At 36.6% G+C, this 24344-nt stretch overlaps 1 protein-coding gene across 8 annotated transcripts in view; it reads left to right on the top strand.

Moving 5' to 3' along the window:
* Window positions 1-2944: 2944 nt before the first annotated feature.
* Window positions 2945-24344, top strand: part of PDLIM5 (PDZ and LIM domain 5) — a 218492-nt gene continuing 197092 nt past the window's right edge. For 5 of the 8 annotated variants that reach the window (XM_036026317.1, XM_036026309.1, XM_028505746.2 and 2 more), the window contains exons 1-2: window positions 2946-3066; window positions 6315-6448. In XM_036026317.1, the coding sequence (XP_035882210.1) occupies window positions 6353-6448 (96 nt within the window). In that variant the 5' untranslated portion in view covers window positions 2946-3066; window positions 6315-6352. Of the gene's footprint in view, window positions 3067-6314; window positions 6449-24344 lie in introns of all 8 variants that reach the window. The other 3 variants (XM_028505743.2, XM_028505748.2, XM_028505747.2) reach the window with 1 other exon arrangement.

Below are 24344 nucleotides of genomic sequence, written 5' to 3'. Positions count from 1 at the left end.
TGGTGCCAAGCATGTTGTGAGATATTTTATATGTGGTCTGTCTGGAAGAAGTCCAGTGATTGTTAATATAATGAGAATGGCTTGTACAACATTGATGCAACCTGTGAGCCAATGAGAGCGGACTGGAATGCACATGTGTGAAAAGTGACAACTTCACTGTACTAGTCAACAGGGCCCATAGATACCATTGAGTGAGCACGGGTACTGTGTGGCTGTCACATTCAAAACGACTGAGCAGATAGAGCAGTGAATCACATCAAATTTTGCATTAAGCTTGAACATTGCTCCATGGAAACTATTTGGATGAATCAGAAGGCTGCAGCTATGGGCAACTGGTGATTGGCAGCTTCCTCACAACAGTGTGCCTGCTCATGTGTCATGTCTCATGCAGAGTTTTTTGGTGAAACATCAAATTACACAGGTGACTCATCCCCACTACAGCCCAGATTTGGTTCCCTACAACTTCTAGCTTTTCTCCAAACTAAAATCACCTTTGAAAGGGAAGAGATTAAGACTGTCACTGAGATTCAGGAAAATGCAACAGGGCAGCTGATGAAGATTGGGAGAACAGTGTGAGGTCCCAAGGTATCTACTTTGAAGGGAACTGAGGCATTATTGTCTTATGTACAATGTTTTTTGTATCTTCTATCTTCTTCAATAAATGTCTCTATTTTTCATATTAAATGGCTAGGTACCTTCTGGGCAGATCTCATATATATTATTTCTACTCCTCATGATAACCTTAAAAGTTCGTTTATAATTATCATTTCCTTTAAGATGAAGAAACTGAGATAAGTTGCTGCTATCCGGGATGCATTGTTTTAACCTAAGCACAATATACAGTAGATTGGGGATATAGGAATATTTCTAGGGAACTGATTTTTAAATATTGTAGTTTAATAGTTACCTAGGGGTCAGGTTGAGGGGAGGGAGTGTTAGTTGAGAAGTCAAATTCCTGGGGTCCACTTGCAAGGATCCTGGGTTTCTGGGCAAGGCCCAGGAAAATGAAGTTTTAACAAACTGCCCATGTCATTTTAGTGTAGTAGGTTCTTTGGAAAACACTCGGATACATATTGGTCTATCCATCACACCTTAGTGTGGTTCATCTATTCTATACCCCAGGCTTTAAATTGTGGGAGGAAGAGGAGGATTAAGAGGCAGGCTAGCATCTGCAGGCTGAAATTGAATTTGCCTCTGTAAGTAACACTCCCCTCATCATCTCAAAATACTTATTCTCTGGTACCCCACCTGCAATTATTGATGTCTTTAGTCAACCTTTGTTGATGCAGGCTCAAGGTGATTGTGTCAGCAGTAAACAAATGAGAAGGAACAGAGATGGAACCCTTAGAGAATAACTGTAACCATTGTCCTGAAAAGCTGTCATAAACTGTAATCTCTTGCAACCTCAATTTTATTAACTATAAATGAGGCTGACATTTGTATTAGAAAGTTATTTTAAGGATTACCACACTGTCTTCTACATAGTAGCTATTTGTAAATTGCAGCTATTATTATTTATTTAATTTTGGTGAGATATCAAATGTGATAACCTGTATTAAAGCACTATGAAAATGAGCTCTCACATTAAGAAATCTTTCCCTCCACCATAATCTTTTGTAGAATGAGATGAAAGCTATGGACCAGCACCATCAAATGAAAATACAATGCTGGTCACACAGGTAGTTTTGAATTTTTTAGTTAAAAAAACACCACATTAAAAAAAACAGGTGAATTTCATTTAATAATCTTTTAACCAGATATAAAAATCTTATAATGCCAACATGTAATCAATATAAAAGTGTTAATGAGGTATGGCACATTACATTTTTCATACTGAGTCTTCAAAATCTAGTGTGCATTCTTACACTTCTATTATATGTCGATTTATATATGGTCACTCAATTTCAATGGTAAAGTGAAATGTAGTCTTACCCAGACAATAATGTTTAATAGAAATAGATTACCCTGCCTGTGTTTTTAAATTTAAATTAATTAAACTTATATAAAACAAAAACACATCAGTAAGTCAGTTGCAGTAGCCACATTTCAAATGTTCAGCAGCCACATGTGGCTTAGTGGCTACTGTTTTGGACAGGACAGTTTTGGACCTTCTCTAGAAAATTTGTACTTCTAGGGGATACACGGACCCGGTGAAGTTGATCCGTGCTCTACATGTCCCTTGGCTCAGAATTGTCCTTTTCATGTTTTATAAGCAAACATAGTTTTAAAAAGTCAACACGTTAGTTTCCATGTGTTCAATGAATATTTTTCAAGTTTATTTACGAATAAACTCCTTGGGCTAAATCGAAGCAACTTTATAGAAACTGGACTATCGAAACTTTATTGGAAGTGGGCTATTATTGATTTGGATTTAGAAAAATAAGCTGAGGACACAGTTGTTCAACTTTTGGCCGCTGTTCTTTATCACTGCCTTCTGATGTGGACACAGGGTTTAACTTGTAGATATTCAAGTTACTGATTTTCACCATCCTGACAAGCAAACTTGAGGGTTTGTGCTTCTCAGGAAACTTTAAGCTCTCTCTCAAAAAACCCCCCCAAAAGCAAACACACACACACACACACACACACACACACACACACACACACCAGGCAGTAGCCGTTGAACTTGCATAGATGGGGATTTAGCCAAAGCCCCCTTCTATTTTTAGACAAAGCAACTGCTTGCCAATTCAGTTTCTGGAGAGAAAAATGCATTCAATGCAAAACAAACTCGGGGAGCAGACGTTTGCTAGGAGTGCTCGAAAATTCTTAAGACTACTCCCATCAAAACTCGGTAGCGCAATTGTTTTTCCGCCGAAGTTTCAGCTCGCCCCGGCAAGCCCGTGCGCTAGACTCCACAGCTGGGTTCTCCAACCGCGCCGCGCGGTCTCGCCCAGCCCAAGGGCGAGGCCGGGAGCGAAGGGGGCGTGTCCCGCTCGGGGGCGGGGCCGTGGGGGGGGTGAGCCCAGAGGCGGAAGTTCCCGCGGGTTGTGAGGACGGCGCACGCACTACGAATCACTTGTCAGCGCTCCTCTGAAGTGGAGGCATCGGGTCGCTGGACCAGGGGTGAGTGGCCACCCACTAGGGGTGCGCGTCTCTGAGTCCGGGTAAAGGGAGGGGGGGAAGTAGCGGTCCCCTAGCGCCAAGCGCAAGGAAAGCCCTGCTGGGGAGACAGAGGGGGCGCCCCTTGAGCGGGGCGGTTTCTCAGGTGTTTTCTGGACGCGGAGCAGCGGAGGTGGGAGATTGGCGTGGGAAGAGGAGCGCTGGGGAAAGGGCAGCGCGGGAGTGGGCGCGAGGCCAGTGGACGAGCTTTGGAGGTCCCCGGATCCCGGTCCGGTCGGGACGTGCTCGGCGAAGGCTGGGATGCAGGAGCCGGGCGCCCTGGATAACGAGGCCGGGAGCAGAAAGGCCCCCGGGCACCCTGCACAGACCCACCGGCTGGCTCCGGGCCCGGGTCTGGGCGTCCAGGTCCACCCACGCCCGGCGCGAATCTCTTGGGGGGTGTGGGAAGGAAGCCGGACTCAATGGGAATGGCGTGTTAGTTTTTGTTTGCTCTCACGCTGCTGAGCAGCTTTTATTTCCCCCCAGATAGTTAGGATTTCGTAACCTGTTTGGGGAAAACTTTCGTGCGTCCGGAAATAAACCTCTTTTTTAAAAAAAGAAATCTGTCGTGAACCCTGGGTTTATTAGTACTTGCGTGCTCGTTGGGGCTTTTGTAAGACTGTGTCTTCAGTGCGCTTGACAATAAATGGAAAAAGGAAGGGCGTACAGCCAGGGCAGAGCTTGGAAAGAAAATTCGTGGCTGCGCTGGGCAGGGCAGGGCTAGGGTGTGAACGCCAGATCCTAGCCCAAGTCCGCCTTCCTGACCGGGAGGACGTCGGAACCCGCCTGCCACGGAAACTGCCGGCTCTGGAGCCTTATTTGGCAAACGGGGCTAGGCGAGAACATCTGCTGGAAAACTGTCTCGTGGCGGCTTTCATCCTGAGCCTGTGGCCTCAGTTCTCAAGCCCTACCTCCACTTTCTCACAAGAGGGAAGAAAACTCCTTAATTTCAGACCCTTGTTACCCTGAGCAGTTCATCACGAATTCTCTTTTCCCCCTTCTCATCCTTCAAAGAAACTGGAATAGGAGTGTGGGAAATGACCAACCTTCCTTCCCAAGTACCAGGGCGAATACATTGTTTAGACTTTCCCCAAGAAAAAATCCAGAACTATACAGAAGTTCCAACATTTTCTACGAGTTTGAAAGCAGAATAGGCTGCTATTTCCTGCCTGCTTGGTATTTTAGGAAGAGATTGGGCACTAATAACCAGATGGAGACCTGGAAAAGGCCGGTAATATTAGCATTGTTTAAGGGATCAGAATATTTTAAGGCAATAAAGCTAGCAGAGGGAGGTACTAGAAATGACACTGATTGGAAATGAAATTATATTGTTTTTGTAGTGTAGCTATGACCTTGCCAGTGCCAGAAACTTTGATAACAAGTGGGAGAAGTCAGGAAGGGAACTCCCAAATAAAAAGAGGTTGAATGTGTGTGCGTGGATACATAAACACATTTTCATGTAGGGAACAGTGAGACCAGAAGAAGTTGAGCCTAACTTAAACATTCTTCTTCTGACAAAGGTTAAAAGATTGAAATAGAAGGGAGGGCAGGCTGCCTGTGAAATATCTGTTGGCTTTATGCACTTCTGATTTGTATAATATGCCAATATCAAAACAGTGTTTTCTAGTTCTGTGAAAGTCTTCTTTTATTATTATGGGGGAAGGAATTAAGTTGTGTGTGGCTCCTTATTAGCTTCCTACTATTCATTTTTCAGGTATACCTAACAGTTTGGCTTCTGGCTTGGCCTTTGGTCTTTTCAAGGCCCTGTGCCTATTATATCAGTGTTGAAGTAATGTATTCTTACATAGGACTTCAGTGTACTGCCCTGCCAATGGGAAAACTCATTTAGTTTCTAGGTAGATGCCATGCAGATTTTCACTGATTTAGTTTTTCTTTAAGTCCCAGACTTATTTGAAAGTTTTCCTCACTTTCACTTTATGAAAAAGATGGAATGTATTTGCTTTTAATATACCCAGTAGTTCATATATCGACATCAGCCACTATCAATTTGGTATGATGGGATAGAAATTTTGAATGGGTTAAAAAATAATTTAAGACAGGTAATATAGGGTGATTTAGTTGAACAGCACAATTTTTTTAAGAAAGTATGTCTTAAACAGTTTTCTTTAAAAAAGTGGTTTTAAAATTATTAAATTATTCATGTTATGTTTTTAATATTTTTAAAGAGAGAAATATGTTTCTTAGTATTATCAGTACATCTAAGAAAATCTTCATTCCTCCCATTTTCTCCATCCCATCTACCTATAACTGCCATAACAACCAGCCCCAAACAACAATGCATACTTTTTTGCTTTAGTTTTTTGTTATATAAAAACAGTGCCATGAGAGTTAACATGAGCACACTTACAGCAAAACACAAAATAGAAGGCACTAAAGCGCTGATTCTTTTCTAAAGCTCCTGTTCCCTTTTATGCATTAAATACTCCTACCATGCTTAGTCAGTCTCACTCTGGTAAATGCTCACCTTCTGCTTTGCCTGGTGAGGTGTGTACATAAATGAAAAGCAGGCTCTGATTGAAATATCACTGTGTTGCCTATCATGGCCTGTCTGAAGAAAAAGTAAGTATTATGTTCAGTGAATATATCACATCCCTCTAAGAGGAAATTCAAGTTATAGCCTATGATTGGAGAAAATAGTTTTGTACATTTAAAAAAAACTCATTTTCGAGCATTTAGTAAGCATGAATGAGAGTATGAATTAGGATTCCTTTTCATATGTTACAGTAATTTAGAATTTAAGTAAGTGAAATTGAAGGACTCTTGCCAATTACAGGCAAAAGAATGTATGAGGTAGAGGAAAGGAGAAAACCATTTTGAATTAAACTTGAAATAAAATCTTGTTATTTTTTACATATAACAAAATGTTGTAAAGTACTTTGAGTTAAAGTTTGTATGCAAGAAGCCACAAATTGTAGCAAGTTGTAAAACTGGTCAAGTGTCTAGAAATATATTCTGATGTGGAATTTTTATACTATGGAAATTGGTGTGAGTTTAGAAATTGTATATTAGCTCATATATTTCTTTTTTTAGGTTGAAGTAAGAACATAATAAAGACTTTTTCTCTGTAGCCCTTCATTTCCCCACAAACAAAATACTGAACATAATTTACTTAGGTTTATATTAAATGCATTTAAATATATAATAGGGCTTCAAATAAACATTTTTCAAACCATTTGAATTTCTTTTCACAGTTTCACTTTCTGGGATTGGACTTTGAGCCATTAGAACCATGAGCAACTACAGCGTGTCGTTGGTTGGCCCAGCTCCTTGGGGTTTCCGGCTGCAAGGTGGCAAGGATTTCAACATGCCTCTGACAATCTCTAGTGTAAGCAGACTTTACAGATTTTGTTACAGATGTTCATTCAGTGCTTAATCCTGGAAACCTCAGGACTAATTATCTCTGGTTGACCTGTTCTCTACTTACTACAGTTGCTTATGGGATTTGATCTGAGCAGACTTAGTTACCTGTAATAAAAGATGTGGTGGAAGGGAAGTTGGCAAGGATAATTAATTTCAATTTTGTTTATTTTCAGTTTCCCTTCATCATCTTAACGATAGAATGGAAAGCATTTAATTAGGGGATAGCCTTCAGATCTTTCAACTGTAATTACTTTGGAAATTCTCTGGATCTTACTTAGTTTCTTCATATGTAACATTAGAAGGTCGTACTATGGAATTTCTTGGTCCATTTCAGTTCCAATGCTGTTTATTAAAAACTGTTGATCAATATTAATGAAATGACTGTCTTTGATATTATTCCTCAGTTTACTTTCTGGTGAAGGTGATAGCCCATAGTAAAATGGCCAAAAGCTACTTACCTTTGAAGAAGAAATGGGAGTCTTGGCTCTCCAACTAGTCAGTTTATGAATAATTGAGATTTGGCTGTTTACATTAGTAAGAGTTTAGTTTGAATGGATTCTGTATACACATTTTAAGGATGTTTTCCTCGTGATGATGAAGGTAGCAATTATAACTTTCATTTATTGGGGCTTGACTGTGTCAGGTACTGTTTCAGTTTCATCATCAGTAGGTAGTTATTGCTCTTAATTACTTGTGTAACTTTCCAGAGGGTTTTTTTTGTATATTGAAATAAATGTGAACATTTACTACCCTTTTACTTACATGGTAGTATATTGTACACAGTGTTTCACACTGTGCTTTTTCTTAGCAGTTTACCATGAAGAACTTTCCCTGTTAATATGTTGAAGTTTTTTTTTTTTAACAACTAAATAGAATTTTCATGTAGGGAGGTAACATTTATTTAACCATGCACTATTGAAGGGCATTTATATTGTTTCCAATATTACTGTTACAAACAGTGCTGCAGTGGATACCATATCTGCATAGTTTTACATATATAAGTATATAATTTTGATAGGTCATGCTAACTTACACTTGTGTGCAGTACATAAAAATACTTATCCCTCCCCCTGCCCCCAGATGGCCTTATTATCAAATTTTTGGATTTTTGCTGACTGCTTTACATGCATCATCTTCTTTAATACTCATACCATTCCGCCAAATAGTGGTATTACTCCCAATGTCCAGAACTGTCTATGAGCTCACATGACTGGTGTGGAAGAACTGGCTTTCAAGCAATTACGTTATGCTGCCTCCTTAATAATAAACCTTATCTTAAATTAAAATAAATTGTTTCTATAATCAGACATTTAGAAGGTTATTATTTTGTTTAATTACATAAGTGTATATATACTCACACTGCTTCTTACAATATATATTCAACTTGATTTTGAAAGGTTAAAAATAAGTTTGTAACACTTACATGTCTATTAAAATACGGCAAATCCTATCTTACTAATGAAGTGATCCTGGCTGTGGATTTATAAATAGTTGCCACTAATTTATCACTACTTTCTGTCTTGATTTCAATTTTTCAGATTTTACAAGGAAATACGCACATTTAATCCAGCCTGCAAGTTTTAAGACTTTTTGTGGTTGGATGAAATTTTAAAAGTAAAGCATCCATGTAAAAATGTGCCTTGTGATTTATTCCTCTTTGAGTGAGGCATTTTTTTCTCCCTACTGAAGACCTATTATGAAGAATGGAACAACATTTGAATATTTTCCATTTTTATGTTTTGTTAACATTATTTCATATTAAGTTTGAATATCCTACTTTTTGATAATGGACTAAAAAAGTTTTTTCGTTAACAGTACTTCCATTTTCACTGAAAAAAGTAAATAAATTTAATAAATAAAGAAAAAATAAATTGATGCCTAAATAAAACAAATTTAATAATCACTCTGTAGTTTGGTAATATAAATGCAAATTGGTATGTAAATATGTGGTACTATGCTTTTTAAAAAGTTTTCTGTGCTTCAGTTCCCTGGCAGACAATTTGAGGCACTAGCTCCATGTTGTGATGCTGATAAAACAGAACACTGTGTACATACATACGTGCCCTCCCCTGGCACAGAAGAAATGCTTTCCTTGTGTAGACAGAGTGCTAATTAAAGGATTTTGAACATACTGATTAAAAGAAGCCCGGTAACAAAGCTGCTGAGTTATTTCTGTTCTCTTACAAAAGTCTCTGCCATCTCCTGTGACCTTTTTGGGCCTTGTGCAGTGGGGCATGCAATTCATTCTGGACTGGAGAAGATGGGAAGGGGAGGGGGAGGAGAGGAGGGAATGTTGGCTCAACTGTGCTGCTGGGCTCTTGGCTTTCCATTGTAGTTATATTTAACCCCTTGTGTGGTTCAAACATGCCTAGTAACATTGCCTAATAAAGTTGTGTGCCTCGTTATTAATTTATATTGTTACAGTAAAATTATTGATGTTATACTTCATCTTATTAGTTCTCTGGTTATATTTATTCTGCCTTTTATGTAATACATTAATATTTTAGTGGTCACTAGATCAATAGTATCACAAAGCAATTAAAACCTGAACATACCTTAAAACATGTAATTTAGGGATTCTCTTACTGTAATAGTGTGTATGAAATTCTTAGCACCTAGTACTCTTTCATTTATTATAATATAATAAAATTAAAAAGAGTAATTAGTTAGAGACTTGAAACATCAAATCCCCAGTAATTGTAGGGAACATAACAGTTATATATCTTTTACTTGCGATCTGTTGGAATTGAAAAAAGAAAATCCCAGCTAGGAAGCTGCGTCTTTATATTTAGAGTTCAAAGGAGTACAATGTTTCCTTGGTCAAGTATTATGATTTTGGACTTCAGAGGGCTATTTACCTTGTTTTGTAATGTTGGACCTCTGATATCGAACACATTTGACATAAATAAGCTGTTGGCTGGACTTGAATATTCTCCTTTTTTTTTTTTTTTAGATTTTATTGCTACTGGCATATGAATATGCTGATTACTTGTACCTTAAAAAATATGGACGATAAAATTTTAACATTTCACCCAAACTTGTTCATCACCTATATTGTATTAATTTTGCATGTTTTTTAGTATGTTGATTTCTAAGATAAGGTTCATCATTTCTGCAAGCTCAGAGAGAATCTCAGATTGCCATAAGCTCATCATCACGAGTCATTGTTTTCACTTTCCTATTCTTAAACTGGAGTGCTGACTACAAGAGTTTGCAGGCTCTTTTTATGACCTTGCATTTATGGAATTACCTTGAAACCATAGAATGTAGGGATGGGTTTCATTGTTGCAGTGTGGGTTTGTTAGTCTTTGCCAGTATATTTTCTAAGAAATAGGAGACTTGTTGCATGTTCAAGATCATATTTTGGCAAGTTGATGTTTCTCATGATGAAATTACAAGCAGGATAATATTTTTGTGAATAACATCTTTTAAATACAGTATCCTAAACTTGAAGTACTTTGCTCCATGTTATTTTCTATGTGATGTTAGAGTATTTTACTTAAATGCCAGTATTTGGATTTCCTAAGGATGATCTCCCATTTCTCCATAAACAAATCTGTGGTATTTCTTTAGCAGATAAGAATGAGGTCAGACATTTTAATACCCAGATAATAACTTTGATTCTCAAGAATTAGGGGAGGGTCACTTGTTACCAGCTCAGACAAGATTTTAGTTGGGTTTGAAAAGCAGGAGATATTTACTGTTTCCTGTAGTATGGAGCCCTGTTTGACTGAGAGTACAACATAGAACAGAGAAAGAGTCGTGAAGTACTTGGCTGTGAATTTATTCATTCAGCAGTTAAAGGAATACTTCCTAGGAGCCATTGAAAAAGATATAGAGTAATGGAGTGTACAAAGGTTGTGGAAAAAAGAAATTAGTATAGTACTGGACAGTGTTTAAGGAAATGGCAAAGGTACAGATAAGTGTTTCTCAGTTTCTGTGGGCATAGATCTTTTTGTATTTGTCAGGGTCAGCTTCCAGCAGGAGAAATTAATTGAACTGGGTCCTTGAAGGATGAAATTTAAACATCTCAAAGTCACATTTCTCTGTGTTGGTATTCAGGGCTAAGTGAAGAAGACTTTTCTTGCCATTGCTTGACTGTGAGTGAAGCTGTGAATATAGCTGAATGATTCTCCAGAAGGGCTAGCTGCAGTTTCCGTCCTAGAGGCGGATAAAAAGAGACTTTCAGTTCTCTCAAGCTGAAATGAGAGAACCATCTTACCTTGAATAAATGGGCCCATTGTTAATTTTAAGCTGAGTATTTTCTTTTACATTCTCTCTCAACTACCCTGTCCTAATGCCAAGTTGGAAAGTTAATAATTTAGTTTGTGTAACTACATAATATATATTTCACATGTATGCTCACTCTGCTTTTAAAACACTAATTACCTTTTGTGTGGGACTCAGAGGTCTTTTTTTTCCCCCATGGCAGTTCTCTGTCATTGTGTTCGAAAGGGTCAGGAATGTCAAGATAGTTCTGAAGATGTTTTTTCTGGTCTGTTATTTGTAAAGAAATGAAAATTCTCTCAGTATGTTTTATTATAAATGAATAGTTTTAGGAAAAGGGGGCTTTTATAGATTATAATACATGCTGGGCATTTTGGAAAGTTTTTTGTTAAAATAAGAGGAATTTCACTGGTATTCAGGACTTTTGTATTTGATAAAGGAAACAGTATTGTAGAGGTTGGGTAAAGAACGAATAACACTTAGATCTAAGCAAAGGAGTTTTTTTTTGTTTATAGCAAAGGAGATTTAAAAAAAGTCCTCACCTTAGGATATATTTATTGATTTTAGAGAGAGAATGAAGGGGGAGAGAGAGAAAGAGAGAGAGAGAAACATAGGTGGGTTGCCTTGTGTATGTTCCCTGACTAGGGATTGAACCTGCAACCTAGTTATTTGCCCTGACCAGGGATCAAACCTGTGATCTTTTGGGATGATGCCCCAACTGACTAAGCCACCTGGCCAGGATGCAAAGGAGATTTAAATACAACCTATTAACCTACTTAAGAGTTTGGTATAATATTTACTCACTAAAACTGAGAATACTAAAGCCTATGGACTAATTTTATTATCAGGTTTGGTTATTTATTTCTTTGAGAACTTTCAAGTCAGAGAGCTTTTTTATGATGGTTGTCAGTCAGGTTGCAGTGAGAACATACATTTAACCAGATGTCTGTCGGAAACATTGTGTTTGCAGATCTCACCCAGATTCCCATATACTACAGAACCAGTCGTGACCTTTTTTCCCAGTTACAACTGTGTGGAGAAGAAATCTGCTATGAGTTAATTAATCTAGAAGCAAATATTGTTCTGGACAAGAAAGAAATCAGAGATATTAAGTATGTAATATAAAACTCACCCTAGCATGTGAAATATTAATATACAGCGATGGGCAAAAGTAGGTTTACAGTTGTGAGGATATGAAACAGTTTATTCTTATATTATTATTTGTACTACAACTGTAAACCTACTTCTGCCCATCTTGCATGCATACATTTGCAGATAAATTACATGATGGAAATGAAAAGAGAAAACATTAGTTTAAGCAACTAATTAGCAGTGATCATGGTGACCCCTGATTTAGGTATTCTAGGTGCAGAGTCACTCTCTAGCCCTGCTGGGAATGTAAGTTTGGTTTTTTAATTACAGAGTGGGAAAATCACTTTTTCTAGTACAGATATTCTGTTTCTGGTAAGATTTTTTTGTTAGGTAATAAAATATTTATGAATGGACTTGATGTTGAATAAGTGTTTAAATTAGTTTTGGAAGAATTTTTTATGATATTGTTAAAACTAAATCTCTCAAATCTTAGTAACTTCCCCATCTTCCCTCAGCTTATTTTTTTCTTTCTGTTGCATAAGTGGAGTTATCTACCCTTCTGTAAACACTCGGATTTCTTTTACAGCCGATGTTGTTGCCTGTTTTATGTTAGCATTACTGGAACAAAGTTTATCAACCTCATTGGCAAATAGAACTCCTAGCTGGGCTAAGCAGTTGCTGCAAATGTCCCCAAGAAGTCTGAATGGAGCAGAATAAAGTTCACTGGGACAGTTGACAGGAGGGAATGAAAAAGAACAATTTAGATGGAAGGAGAAGAGAAAGAGGCAATTTTTAAAAAGGCCAAAGTGGGAACAGTTATTTACTGGGTCAAATTTTGTACTTAAGAAATATTCTTTACCCTTTACCCTTTACTCTTTTAAAATTTGATTATTTTATGCTTTTCCTTAGGTAAGGCATTCATATGGTTTGAAATTCAAAAGATAAAATAGGGTTTACAGGAAGCAGTCTCCTGTTTTCCTACCATTGATTTCCTCTTCCTGGAAGCAACCAGTGTTAGCAGTTTCTTGTGTATACTTCCAGAAATAATTGGTACAGGTACATGTAAATACACATAATATTTTCACCGCCCCCTTTTCAACACAAATGATATCCTTAAAAATATAATTAATTATTTTTGTATTTTGCTTTTTTTACTAACTCAAAATCAGTAACTATATCTTTTTTTTTTGTACAGCTGCATAATATTTGGCTTTATCATAATATATTTAACCAGTTTCAATTGATGGGTAACTAGGTTGCTTATAGTCTTTCTTTTAGTAGTACTGCAGTGTAATTTTTTTCACCACATGTATATATATATTTTTTGTATATGTATGATCATATCTGTCAGATAAATTCCTAGAAATGGAATTGCTCAAAGGGTTGTTTGCATTTGTAATTTTGATTGATAATGCCAAATATCTTCACAGAGACACTCCTACCCACAATATGAGAATGCTGGCTTCCTTGTATCTGTGCTGGCACACATTCCAACAGACTTTGATCTTTTTAAATCAGATGGGCCTATTTCCACCTTTCTCCTTTTTGTAGGGCTTAATCACAGGTTGTCTGCCAAGGGCTCTCTTTTCAAGTGGGTCATTATTTTCCATTTTGCCTGAGAATATACAAAATAAAAATGTGATAGTCTTCTTTAAATGACTTTATTAATTTCTAGGGATGCTAGTATTTGAATTTTTCATTCAGAGATTTGATTAATAACTGTCTCTACCATTTGTTTATTTTTTTTAGTTTTCTTAAAAGGATTCATTCATTCATTCAGTCACTCATTTATTTATTTTTAGGGGGAGGGGAAGGGAGGGAGAAAGAGAGGGAGAGAAACATCAATGTGTGGTTGCCTCTCATGTGCCCCTACTGGGGACCTGGCCCACAACCCAGGCATGTGTCCTGACTGGGAATCCAACCGGTGGCCCTTTGGTTTGCAGGTCTGTGCTCAATCCACTGAGCCACACCAGCCAGGAGTATGTCTTATTTCTAAATTGATTTTTTTCTCTGTTAACATATCACTTCCAATTACATGGTGAAAGACTTTTTGTTGTGTTTTGTTTTTTGTGGAACAGTTTTTGCCCTGCCATAGACTTTCTAAAAAATTAAGCAAATAACATTTAATAGATTGATATAGTGTGTAATTTCTAATCCCTTTCTTGTCTAGGGTGTTCTGGCAAGGAGACTGGTCATGATGAGGCAGGGTCCTGAGACACAGTGAAATTCACCCTTGGGAGCCTCACTGTGTTTTCATATCAACCTTTGTTAGTCAGTGGAGGTTAACTGAAGTCACAAAGGTTTATATAGTGTTCCTTAGCATAGTGAATCAGACCTTGTGAAGACATACTAAAGTGTAGCACAATATATTTCTTTATTTTACTTGATTGTAAGCAGCAGTGGTATGTGTTGTTACCTTTAGTGACAAAAAGGGTAAGGATATCAGGGATGTTTGTATTTTATGTGCTTAAAAATAAAGGAGGAATTTCCTTTAGTGTGTTGCTGTGAATTTTTAAATATGATGAGAAGAATTTGGAACTAAATAAGAATTTTCACCTTTTTGTTTGAATTCTGTGGACAGTTAAACATTTTTCCCATGTTCCAAAAATTTATTGAACAGTGGCCACTGTTGATGATAATTGTCTTGGGCAAATTTTTATTTACCGAAAGAAGTGGTGGTTTTAATGACATTAACAATTGGATGCCATTTACCTACTATTGATTTAATTGGGGATTTAAGTGTTATATTTAAGTGTTAATTTGGTTCCATTGAGCATCCAATTATTAGCCCAGTATTTCTTAAATAATTTTTGAGATACTAACTTTTAGAAATGGTAAAAATAAAAAAAAAATTAGTAATGTTGTATAATGCTAGCCAGAGGAAATTATAGATGAATTCTGAAAGTATTTTTCTCTTTAAGAAAAGGTACTAGAGAACAATGTCCTTTAGAAAAGGAAAATGATTTATCCTTTAACTAGGAACCCTTAGAGATTTATTGGAGAAAGTTTATATATAAATAGAAGTATTGTTACACATGTCATTTTCATGATTTTAGACATTCTCCTGAAATACCTCTATGCTACTAACTTCCAAGTAGTCTGCAAATGGTTCTTTTGATCTTTTATACTACCCATTTCTGTTTATGTATACCTTTATCCATTCTGGAAGATTCTACTTAGTTTGTATCCAGTTCTCACAGTGATACTTTGATATTTTAATAATTACATTTATTGAGAGACACTTAGATTTATTATTTCACTTATTTATGCATTCATTAGTTGCTTCTTGTATGCGCTCTGACCCGGTATGAAACCCTCAACCTTGGTGTATTGGGATGATGCTCTAACCAATGAACTACCCAGTCAGGGCTGATATTTTTCTATCAACAGTTAAAGGTGTTTTTAAATTTCATCAATGGCCTATCCACTCCTTAGGCTGATTCTTCATTCTTAAGCTGGCACTTTGCCTAGGCAGGAATTCTAAAAATCCTACATTTAATACATTACTACCCCATTTAAGAGTTGTAAGGGCTTCCTGTTATCTACTGAATTATTGCTTAACTCCCCAGTCTGGCTTTGGGCTGCATATAAATGAGCCTATTTAATACAACTGAATTGACAATCTAAAATGCCCATTTTGAACCCTGAAGTTCTTGGTCTCTCTATTCTTTATACACACTATCTTTATTATCATCTGTAATGCCCTACCCATCTTTCAAGGCAAGTTCACATACCAGGTGCTCTTTGTAATGTTTGATTGCTCTATCTCACTTGGGTTTCCTTTCTTTCCTATATTAAATAATAAAAATGAAAATACGCTAACATTTATTGAGCCCTTGTTATTGTATTGTCTGGACACTGCTTTAGGTGTTTTGCACATGTTCAATTAACTCCTCATAACAACCCTCTGAGAAGGTATGATTTTAAATCTCTGATTTATAGATGAACACTGAGAGACAGAGAAATTAAAAAATATGTCAGAGGTTACACACAACTACTAACTGGTTAGGCTTAGGCTTTGAAACCAGTCAGACTGAGTAGTAACAATACAGTGCTTTTATCCAGTGCACTGTTTTTTGGGGAATAGGTGACAGTTTCCACTACTGATATAGCCAAGTTTGTATATGTGTTTTTGAAGAAAAAACATGCTATACAATAAAAAACTTGTATATATGGAAATAATTGAGTTATTGAGAAAACATATGACTGGTTTCCAAGCTTATCATCAGAATCATCAATGATATTTAAAAAATGTAGATTCCAGGCCCCAGACTTTGTTTTGAATTAAGGATGTCACATGAATTAAAGATGGTCACATACTTTCTAGATGTTTCTTATGTACCATTTGAATTCCATTTGTACACTAATGATTGGGAACCATATGTAGCTTTGATTTTTTAAAAAATATTGTTATTGAGAATCTTTTGTTACTTAGATCATTTCAGCAAAAAAATTAAGGCTAAGTTACAGTGAAATTGACATCGACTAAATGTGCTAGATATGCTTATCTCCAACCACCAGTCTTTTCCTACTTTTTATAATTTAATCACTGTAGGTGAAATCCTTTATGGAAAAAAAATGACAGTTTTAATAATATATGCTATCAGGCTTTAGTTTATTTACAATGCTGAAAGTATTTTTGTGACAAAAGATTTAGAAGACTTTGAAGTTGTTAGTACTATGAAATTTAATAATGAATCTTAAATTTATCAAAGACTTCTGGAGGAATCTTTGACTATACTAAGTTTGGTTTGTCACCTCATTATTAATTTAAATTGGTAACATTTGAGTTAAAAAGAAGTAGTTACACTCTTTTTTAAGGCCATGGGCAAAGGATCAGTTAAGGTTTTTCGTCCTCGTAATAGGTTTCACAGCAGCACAGCTTAAGTACATATAAACACATATAAATAGGCTATATACTTTGTTAAATCATGAATGTCTCTCACCAGGAATAAAAAAGGCCCTATACTCTGGGTCTTATTTATTGAAGATCATATTAGAATTCCCAGTAACTCTTCAGTAACTACTGACTGATGATCCTAATGGTAACAGAGGACAGATGGTGCAATCGCAGTTAAATTTCTTCTAATTTGTTTTGTTAATGTACATGATTGATTGAATTAACTGATGAAACATTTTGCTTTTCTTTGTGTTTTAATTCTAGTAAGGGTCTAAGTTTCTAGGAAATGTCCCAGAGGTTACATTGCGTGATAGCTCTCTGCTTCCAAGGTACAGAGGCTTCCATATGTCAGCCAAATGTTTTCTGTATGTTTGACCCAAGGGTCCTTCTTTTGTCCTTTACTGTCATGTACAACAAAGGATAACCCTCTCTCAAATGATAGCTATTTAAATAGGTGACTCAGTTATATTTTCATTCAAGTCTTGATATATTCTGTTGGAAGCCATTTTTTAAAAATGTTTCAAACATGGCAATTTGCCTCTCCTCACACCCCTGAGCATTTACCTTTAAAAGTAGTTTCGTTTTTAAATATCTGCATAATACCCAGGACCGAAATGTTAGGACCAATGCAGAAATACAGTTTGTAGTAAGAAAACAGATATTTTTGTGTGATTGGACAGTGCAGGGTTTTGAAGCTGCTCTGGGCAATGGGCTTTTTAAAACTTGCATTGTTTTCTCTGTATACTTTTGCACTGTTTGAAATTTTTACAATGTGTATGCCTTTTGTTTAAAAAAAAAAAGAAAAAAAACCCCTAAAACTAGCCTATGCTTTGTACCTGTGCAAACTCAGGCTTGTCAGGACATCTATGGAGGTTAGGAGAGTTCAAGAGAGGCACGTATGTGTGTTTGTGTGCCTTTGTGATGTATGCACAAAAGATCATGGAACCTCATGAGAAGACCTTCAGGAAAAAGATAACTGAGGTGTATTCAAGTTTAGTCCTTGGGGATTTTATTATCATTATTATTTTAGGAGAGATGGGTAAATTTTTGGTATAGCAGACATACCATCTTGGCATTGCAATTCTGAATGACTTATGCCAGAAGCCTGAGAGGAGAATGTGTTAGTCAATACATATTTATTGATCTGTTACTGTGTAGTAGGCCTTAGGAATAGAGGACAGTTCTCTATTTTTCTGACACAAAGGCACATGGAAAATGATATGGTATATAGGAAGGTATATTGGAAGTAGGAGAGGACATATATGTATTCGGATCTGGGAAAATGCCGCATGGTCATGTGTGCATTAACCATATAGCCTCTGTTAAGGATAGCAGAGAACTTCTAGACTAGGATCTAGAATCCATGGGGGAAACACAAGTAGCAGTGGCAGATAGAATTTTCTGTATTTACATCTGGGCATGGAGTCATTTAGTATCATTATTGAGTGCCTACTATATGCTCAGTATTGGTCTGGGCATTGAAGATACAAAGATAAGCAAAACAAAGTCCTTAGTGTTAAAGATCTTGTATTCTAGTAGGAGGGACTGATGACTTACAAATATGTAAATAAATAAGCAGTACAGTTTAATAAGGTTATGTTCTAGGGAATAATTTGGAGAGAGGAGAATATTGGGGGTAAAGGTTTTACTTTAGATTGAGTGGTCAAGACTGGCCCTTCTGACTGAGGAGGCAACATGGACTTAAGAAGAATAAGAAACTAGTCATGGGAAGAGCAAGATGAGCATTGCAGGCACAGAGAACAGCAAGTGCAAAGGCCTTGAGATAGGAAAGAGCTTCATGTATTCAAGAAAGAGAAATGAGATCCATGTGGAGAACCGCAGTGAACAAGGAGGAAAGCAGATGGAGATGAGGGAAGGGTGCCAGAATGAGAGACAAGGTTTAAGGTAGTGAGGAGGATAACATTGGGGTAATAGTGAGACAACTTCTGGGGATTTGAGAGGGCTGTGATTACTCTGGATTAGAACTGAGCTAGAGAGAGTGGGTTCCTATTATTGTGATTTTACCATATCTATGGGCTACTGTGTTTTAAAATTAGTTTCGATAGACATTTCAGGGGAAGAATTCCAAAAAACTTTTAAGCAGAGTAATAACCATATAGCCTTCCAAGGTGGCTATGTAAAAGTAAATTACTCATTTTAATATAGTGTGCTTGTTTTAAAAAGTTACGTATAGTTAAGACACACACACATTATTATTTTTTTCATTGTTATTTGCCCACTGATTACATTTTTTCTATTTTGTGTTCCTCCTGGATTTTTTTATTATCTCTATATCAAGCAGCTTGTGTCCCAGATGGCTTCTGTTTTTATTTCCTTGTGATGTTACAACCTTTTCTACTTTAATAAAGAAATATTACATACATATTCAGGAGGTGTTTACAAATTAAGCTCATAACACTTTTGGTAGAGTCTGCCTCAAAGATGAAATGAGCGTTAGGATGTTTATTCTAGGTCAGATATGTTGAGCTGAAAAAGGTTTGAAAATATGTCTCTTAAAAAGAATGTTTTGGTCTATGGGTTGGTTAATGCACCCAATGCTGAAAGTTATGTTTTGTGACCCTCTTATGATTTCAGGTGGAGGGAGTTTATGAGATTTAATGTTTTTCATTTCTGAACCTTTCAGAGAGGCCACTCGAGTAGGTTAATATCCAATAAGAGAAGGCCGACAGTTGACACTTACATTAAGATTTTCATGCCTTAAATGGGTTGTTAAGGGATAAGAGTGTCATCAATATCTTATAGCTGTAGGTCTGCTGTAATTATAATGCCTTAACAAATGATATCACTTCATATTTAAGGTCAACTTTTTACAAATTTCAGGGGAAAATGAGTTTTCCTATGAGTTTTGGGGTATATTTGCAAAATAATGCTTTATAACCAGCTTATGAATTATCTGTTACATTAAATATGATAAAATAATACACTGGTATAAAGGTAATATTACTGTGAATATAGTTTGTTTCTTTTGTAGATTAATTTTCTTTTTTAAATAATTGTTTATTTTTCATTTGTAGTTGGTATACAATTATTAGTTATAGGTGTACAGCAGTGACATTTATATAACTTACAACATGATCACCTCAATAAGTCTAGAACCCATCTGACACTATACATAGTTACTATGTAGAGTTTTCCTAATGATTTTATCTTAATATTTAAAGTAATCTAATAGTAATTAACTTCTAGCTTTAAAAGACATTTTAGGCCATTGTGATTATAAAATAAGTGGTTAAACACCTGTGAATATTGTGTTACCAAAACTAATGTATTAGTATTACTTTTTAATTTTTTTTTGTTTTACAGTGATCCTTTTAGGGTTATTTTCTCCCAATATATCATTTTAAAATTATGATTTTAGTGGACAATATTCTACATACTGTTTGTGTAGTTATTGTAAGTGCAAGCTCTGGAGCTCAATACCTGGTTGTGAGTCCTGATTCTATAATTTATTCTGTAATTGTCTGTAATATTTAGACAAATTACTCAACCATGCCCCAGGTTTTTCAACTGTCAAATTGGAGTAAAGATAATATTTATATCATAGTATTGTTTAATTTTATAAACTAACACATGTGAAGTACCTGGCACAAAGTAAGTACTCAGTGAAGATTACTTATTAACATTAAGGATACTGCATAGTAATTATTATTTACTAGTAATATTTTGTTGAAGCAATTTTAAAATCATATAAATATATATATATATGTTTGTTGACTTTAGAGAGAGAGAGAGAGAGAGAGAAACACTGATGAGACAGAACTATCTACCAATGGCCTCCCATATGCACCCCAACTAGGGATCGTGCCCACAACCTTGGTATATGTATATGCCCTGACTGGGGATCAAACCTTCAACCTATTGGTGTATGGGACCATGCTCCAGTCAACTGAGTCATCCAGCTAGGGAAAAATAATATTTTAAGGCACATCCTTCCTTAGATAATGTCATCTTCAAAATTCAGTTCTGGTTTTTGTTTTTGTAGGTGTTCATATAGGCTTCTTTAAAAACAACCTTCAGTGTGTGCACACACACACATGCACACATGATATACACATAACCTGCAGTTTGAATTATTTCACGAAGCATCCTTTTAGAATTTTTATTTTTTCAATATATTTTATTGATTATGCTAATACAGTTGTCCCAATTTTTTCCCCGTTGTATCCCTTCACCTGGTATCCCATTCCCTCCAGCAGTCCCCCTACCCCTTAGTTCATGTTCATGGGTCATGCATATAAGTTCTTTGGCTACTCCATTTCCTGTAGTGTTCGTAACCTCCTCCTATTTTGTACCTACCAATTTGTATTTCTTAATCCCTGCACCTTTCTCCCCTCTCCCCCTCCCAGCTGATAACTTCCCAAATTATCTCCATATCTATGATTCTGTTCCTGTTCTGCTTGTTTTGAGTTTGTCTTTTAGATTCAGTTGTTGATAGTTGTGAATTTATTGGCATTTGAATGTTCATTGTTTTGATCTTCCTTTTCTTATATAATCCCTCTAACATTTCATGTAATAATGGCTTGTTGCTGATGAACTCCTTTAGTTTCACCTTGTCTGGGAAGCCCTTTATCTGCTTTTCCATTCTAATTGATAGTTTCGCTTGATAGAGTGATCTAGGTTGTAGATCCTTGCTTTTCATCACTTTGAATATTTCTTGCTAGTCCATTTTAGCCTGCAAAGTTTCTTTTGAGAAATCTGCTGACAGTTACCTTTGTAGGTAACTCTCTGTGCTTTTCTCTTGTTGCTTTTAAGATTCTCTGTTTATCTTTAACCTTTGGCATTTTAATTATGATGTGTCTTGGTATGGTCCTCTTTGGGTCCATCTTGTTTGGGATTCTCTATGCTTCCTGGACTTGTATGTCTATTTCCTTTGCCAGATTATGGAAGTTTTCTGTCATATTTTTTCAAATAGGTTTCCAATTTCTTGCTCTTTCTCTTTTCCTTCTGGCACCTCTATGACTCAAATATGGGTTTGAAGATGTCCCAGAGGCTCCTTAGCTTATCCTCTTTTTTAAAAAAAATTCTTTTTTCTTTTTGCTGTTCTGATTGAATGCTTTTTTCTTCTTTATGTTCCAAATTGTTGGTTGATTTGATTCCTGGCTTCATCACCTTCACTGTTGGTTCCCTGTAGTTTTTTCTGTATTTCACTTAATGTAACCTTCATCTCTGCCTGGGTCTTTTTCATGCTGTTGAAGTACCCAATGAGTTCTTTGTGTTCCAGTGTTTTGAACTGTGCATCTGATAGATTTCTTATCTCCATTTCATTTAGTTCTTTTTCTGGAGTTTTGTTTTGCTCTTTCATTTAGGCCATATTTCTTTGTCTCCTCATTTTGGCAGCCTCCCTGTGTTTGTTTTTGTGTGTTAGGTGGAGCTGCTTTGAGTTCCTGTCTTAGTAGCGTGGCCTATTGTAGGAAAGCATACCTGTAAGTTGTTGGGCAGAGCCCTAGATAATCACCAGGGCGAGGCAACCCATGCAACCCTCTGTGGCTCTGTGTGGGGGAGGGCTTAGAGAGAAGACTATGCTACTGCCTGGCCTCTGGAGTTTTACCTAGGAGGAAGCTAGGTAAAGCTGTCCTTAGGCATTCACCCTGTAGCTAGTCACTTCAGTTTCTCCTTGTGTACCACAGGTGCCCTTCCGGCTGTTGCTCTGGTGTTAAATCCCAGACTGGTGAGTCTGTGTACATCCCAAATTCACTGTGGGCCCTTTTAAAGGAGTCTCCTGAGAATCCTGCAGTTTCTTCTGTTGCCCCAACCCCCACTGGCTTTTATAACCAGAAGTTATAGGGTCTTTCTGGCACTGTGACACTGGGTTGGCTGTTCTGGTCTGGGGCTGGGACCCCTTGCTCCTGAGGTGTCCCTCCTGATTTTTATCCACTACATGTGTGTGTGTGGAACTGCTTGTTCTGCATCTCTGTGCCTCTCCATACATCTCTGCCACTCCTACCTGTCTAGATGAATGTGGCTTCTTTAAATCCTTATTGTCAAACTTCCATACAACTTGATTTTCTGGCAATTCTGGCTGATATTTATTTCCTAGTCTAGTTGTAATTTTTGCTGTAGTTGTGCGAGAAAGCAGGCATGTTTACCTATGTCTCCATCTTGACTAGAAGTCTTTTTTTAGCATTTTAAAATAGAAGGTACATAATAAATATTTGTTGAAGGAATGGGGCATTTCTTTCTTCCATCAGTCATGGTCTGGCATAAACTCAAAAGATTTGAAAGGAGGTTTGGCATCAGTAGTATCTCCAATTACACATTCTTCCCATAGTGATTGCCATTCACTATGGTTTTTTTTCCTTTTCTAAAAAAATTCTTTTAAAGTGACATGATGAGCTATTTTCCTTGTGAGAGACTGTTGTTCTAGGAAACAATTTACTTCTCCATTGTAGGATACTTTTGATTATAAGAGAGAATATATAAGCAGAATATAGACTAGACAAGCCAAGTAATATTTATGCCATTTGAATTATCTCTCTCCAGAAAATTTAGCCTATGTATGTTGGTCCCTGTACTCCTTATATTGCCATCCTGCTTTGGTGGCTGTTGCCACTGGACCTGGGTTGGGTGCCTTACTCAGAGGTAGCCATCTATACACAAAGGTAGCAGATCTGTGTGTGGTCATACTATTTGCAAGCTCTATGAATTTTATGAAATATAAAATTTAGCAGTAGAAACCAATGTAAATCATTGTTGTTCAGTCATTGATTTATGTACTTATTCCACAGACATTTATTGAACATCTTTTATATGCCAGGCACTATGCTAGGCACTGGGAATATAGTGATATGAATAAAAAACAAGTCTATGCCCTCTCAGACCTATGTTTTTGGTGAGTGAAGAAGAGACAGTAAACATAATTGGCTGGTGATAAATAGGATGGGGCAAAACAAAAGAGTGTAGGGAAAGGGAATGATGGTTAAATAGGGGTTACTAATTTATAGAGGATGAGTAAAAAAGGCCTCACAGATAAGGTGACATTTGAGCAGAGACTTGGGTGAAGTGAGGGGAAGAAATTATAGGGCTGAGGGTGAAAACCCTGAGTTGAGCATATGGGTAGTATGTTCAAGGAACAGCAAGATTCGAGTGCCTGGAGTAGACTGATACAGAGAGTGGTAGGAGATATTTTTAGAGAGTTGAAGGTAGTTATTTCCAAATATTAGTTATATTAAAATTTACCACTGATTAGTAGCTAGGCATTTTACTTTGAGATTAAGATAAGACCTTGTCAATATAGTGAGAGTTTTTTTTTATTTTTGGAACATAGTATGAAGGAGAATCCAAAAAAACCCTGGAATTTATTTGTAAAAAATTGTGTATTCTTACATGTTTAAACTTTAGTCACCCTCAAAGTACTCTCCATTTGAGGCAATATACCTATTGAGACATTTTTCCATGGCTCAGTTTTTGAACTCTTCGATTTTGATGTCTGTTACTGCTTTTGCCATTTTTTTGTTTCATCTCTTCCACATCCGCAAAACGTTTCCCTTTGAGGACTTCTTTCATCCAGGGAAACAAAAAAAGAGTCACATAGGGTGAGATCAGGTAAATAGGGTATGTGGTGTATGGGGGTCATGCCATTTTTGGTCAAAAACTCCTGAATGCTCAGCATGGTATGGGCAGG

This window comes from Phyllostomus discolor, chromosome 1 (assembly GCF_004126475.2).
Source record: "Phyllostomus discolor isolate MPI-MPIP mPhyDis1 chromosome 1, mPhyDis1.pri.v3, whole genome shotgun sequence".
Taxonomy (NCBI): Eukaryota; Metazoa; Chordata; class Mammalia; order Chiroptera; family Phyllostomidae; genus Phyllostomus; species Phyllostomus discolor.
This window is presented reverse-complemented; position numbering and strand designations above follow the sequence as displayed.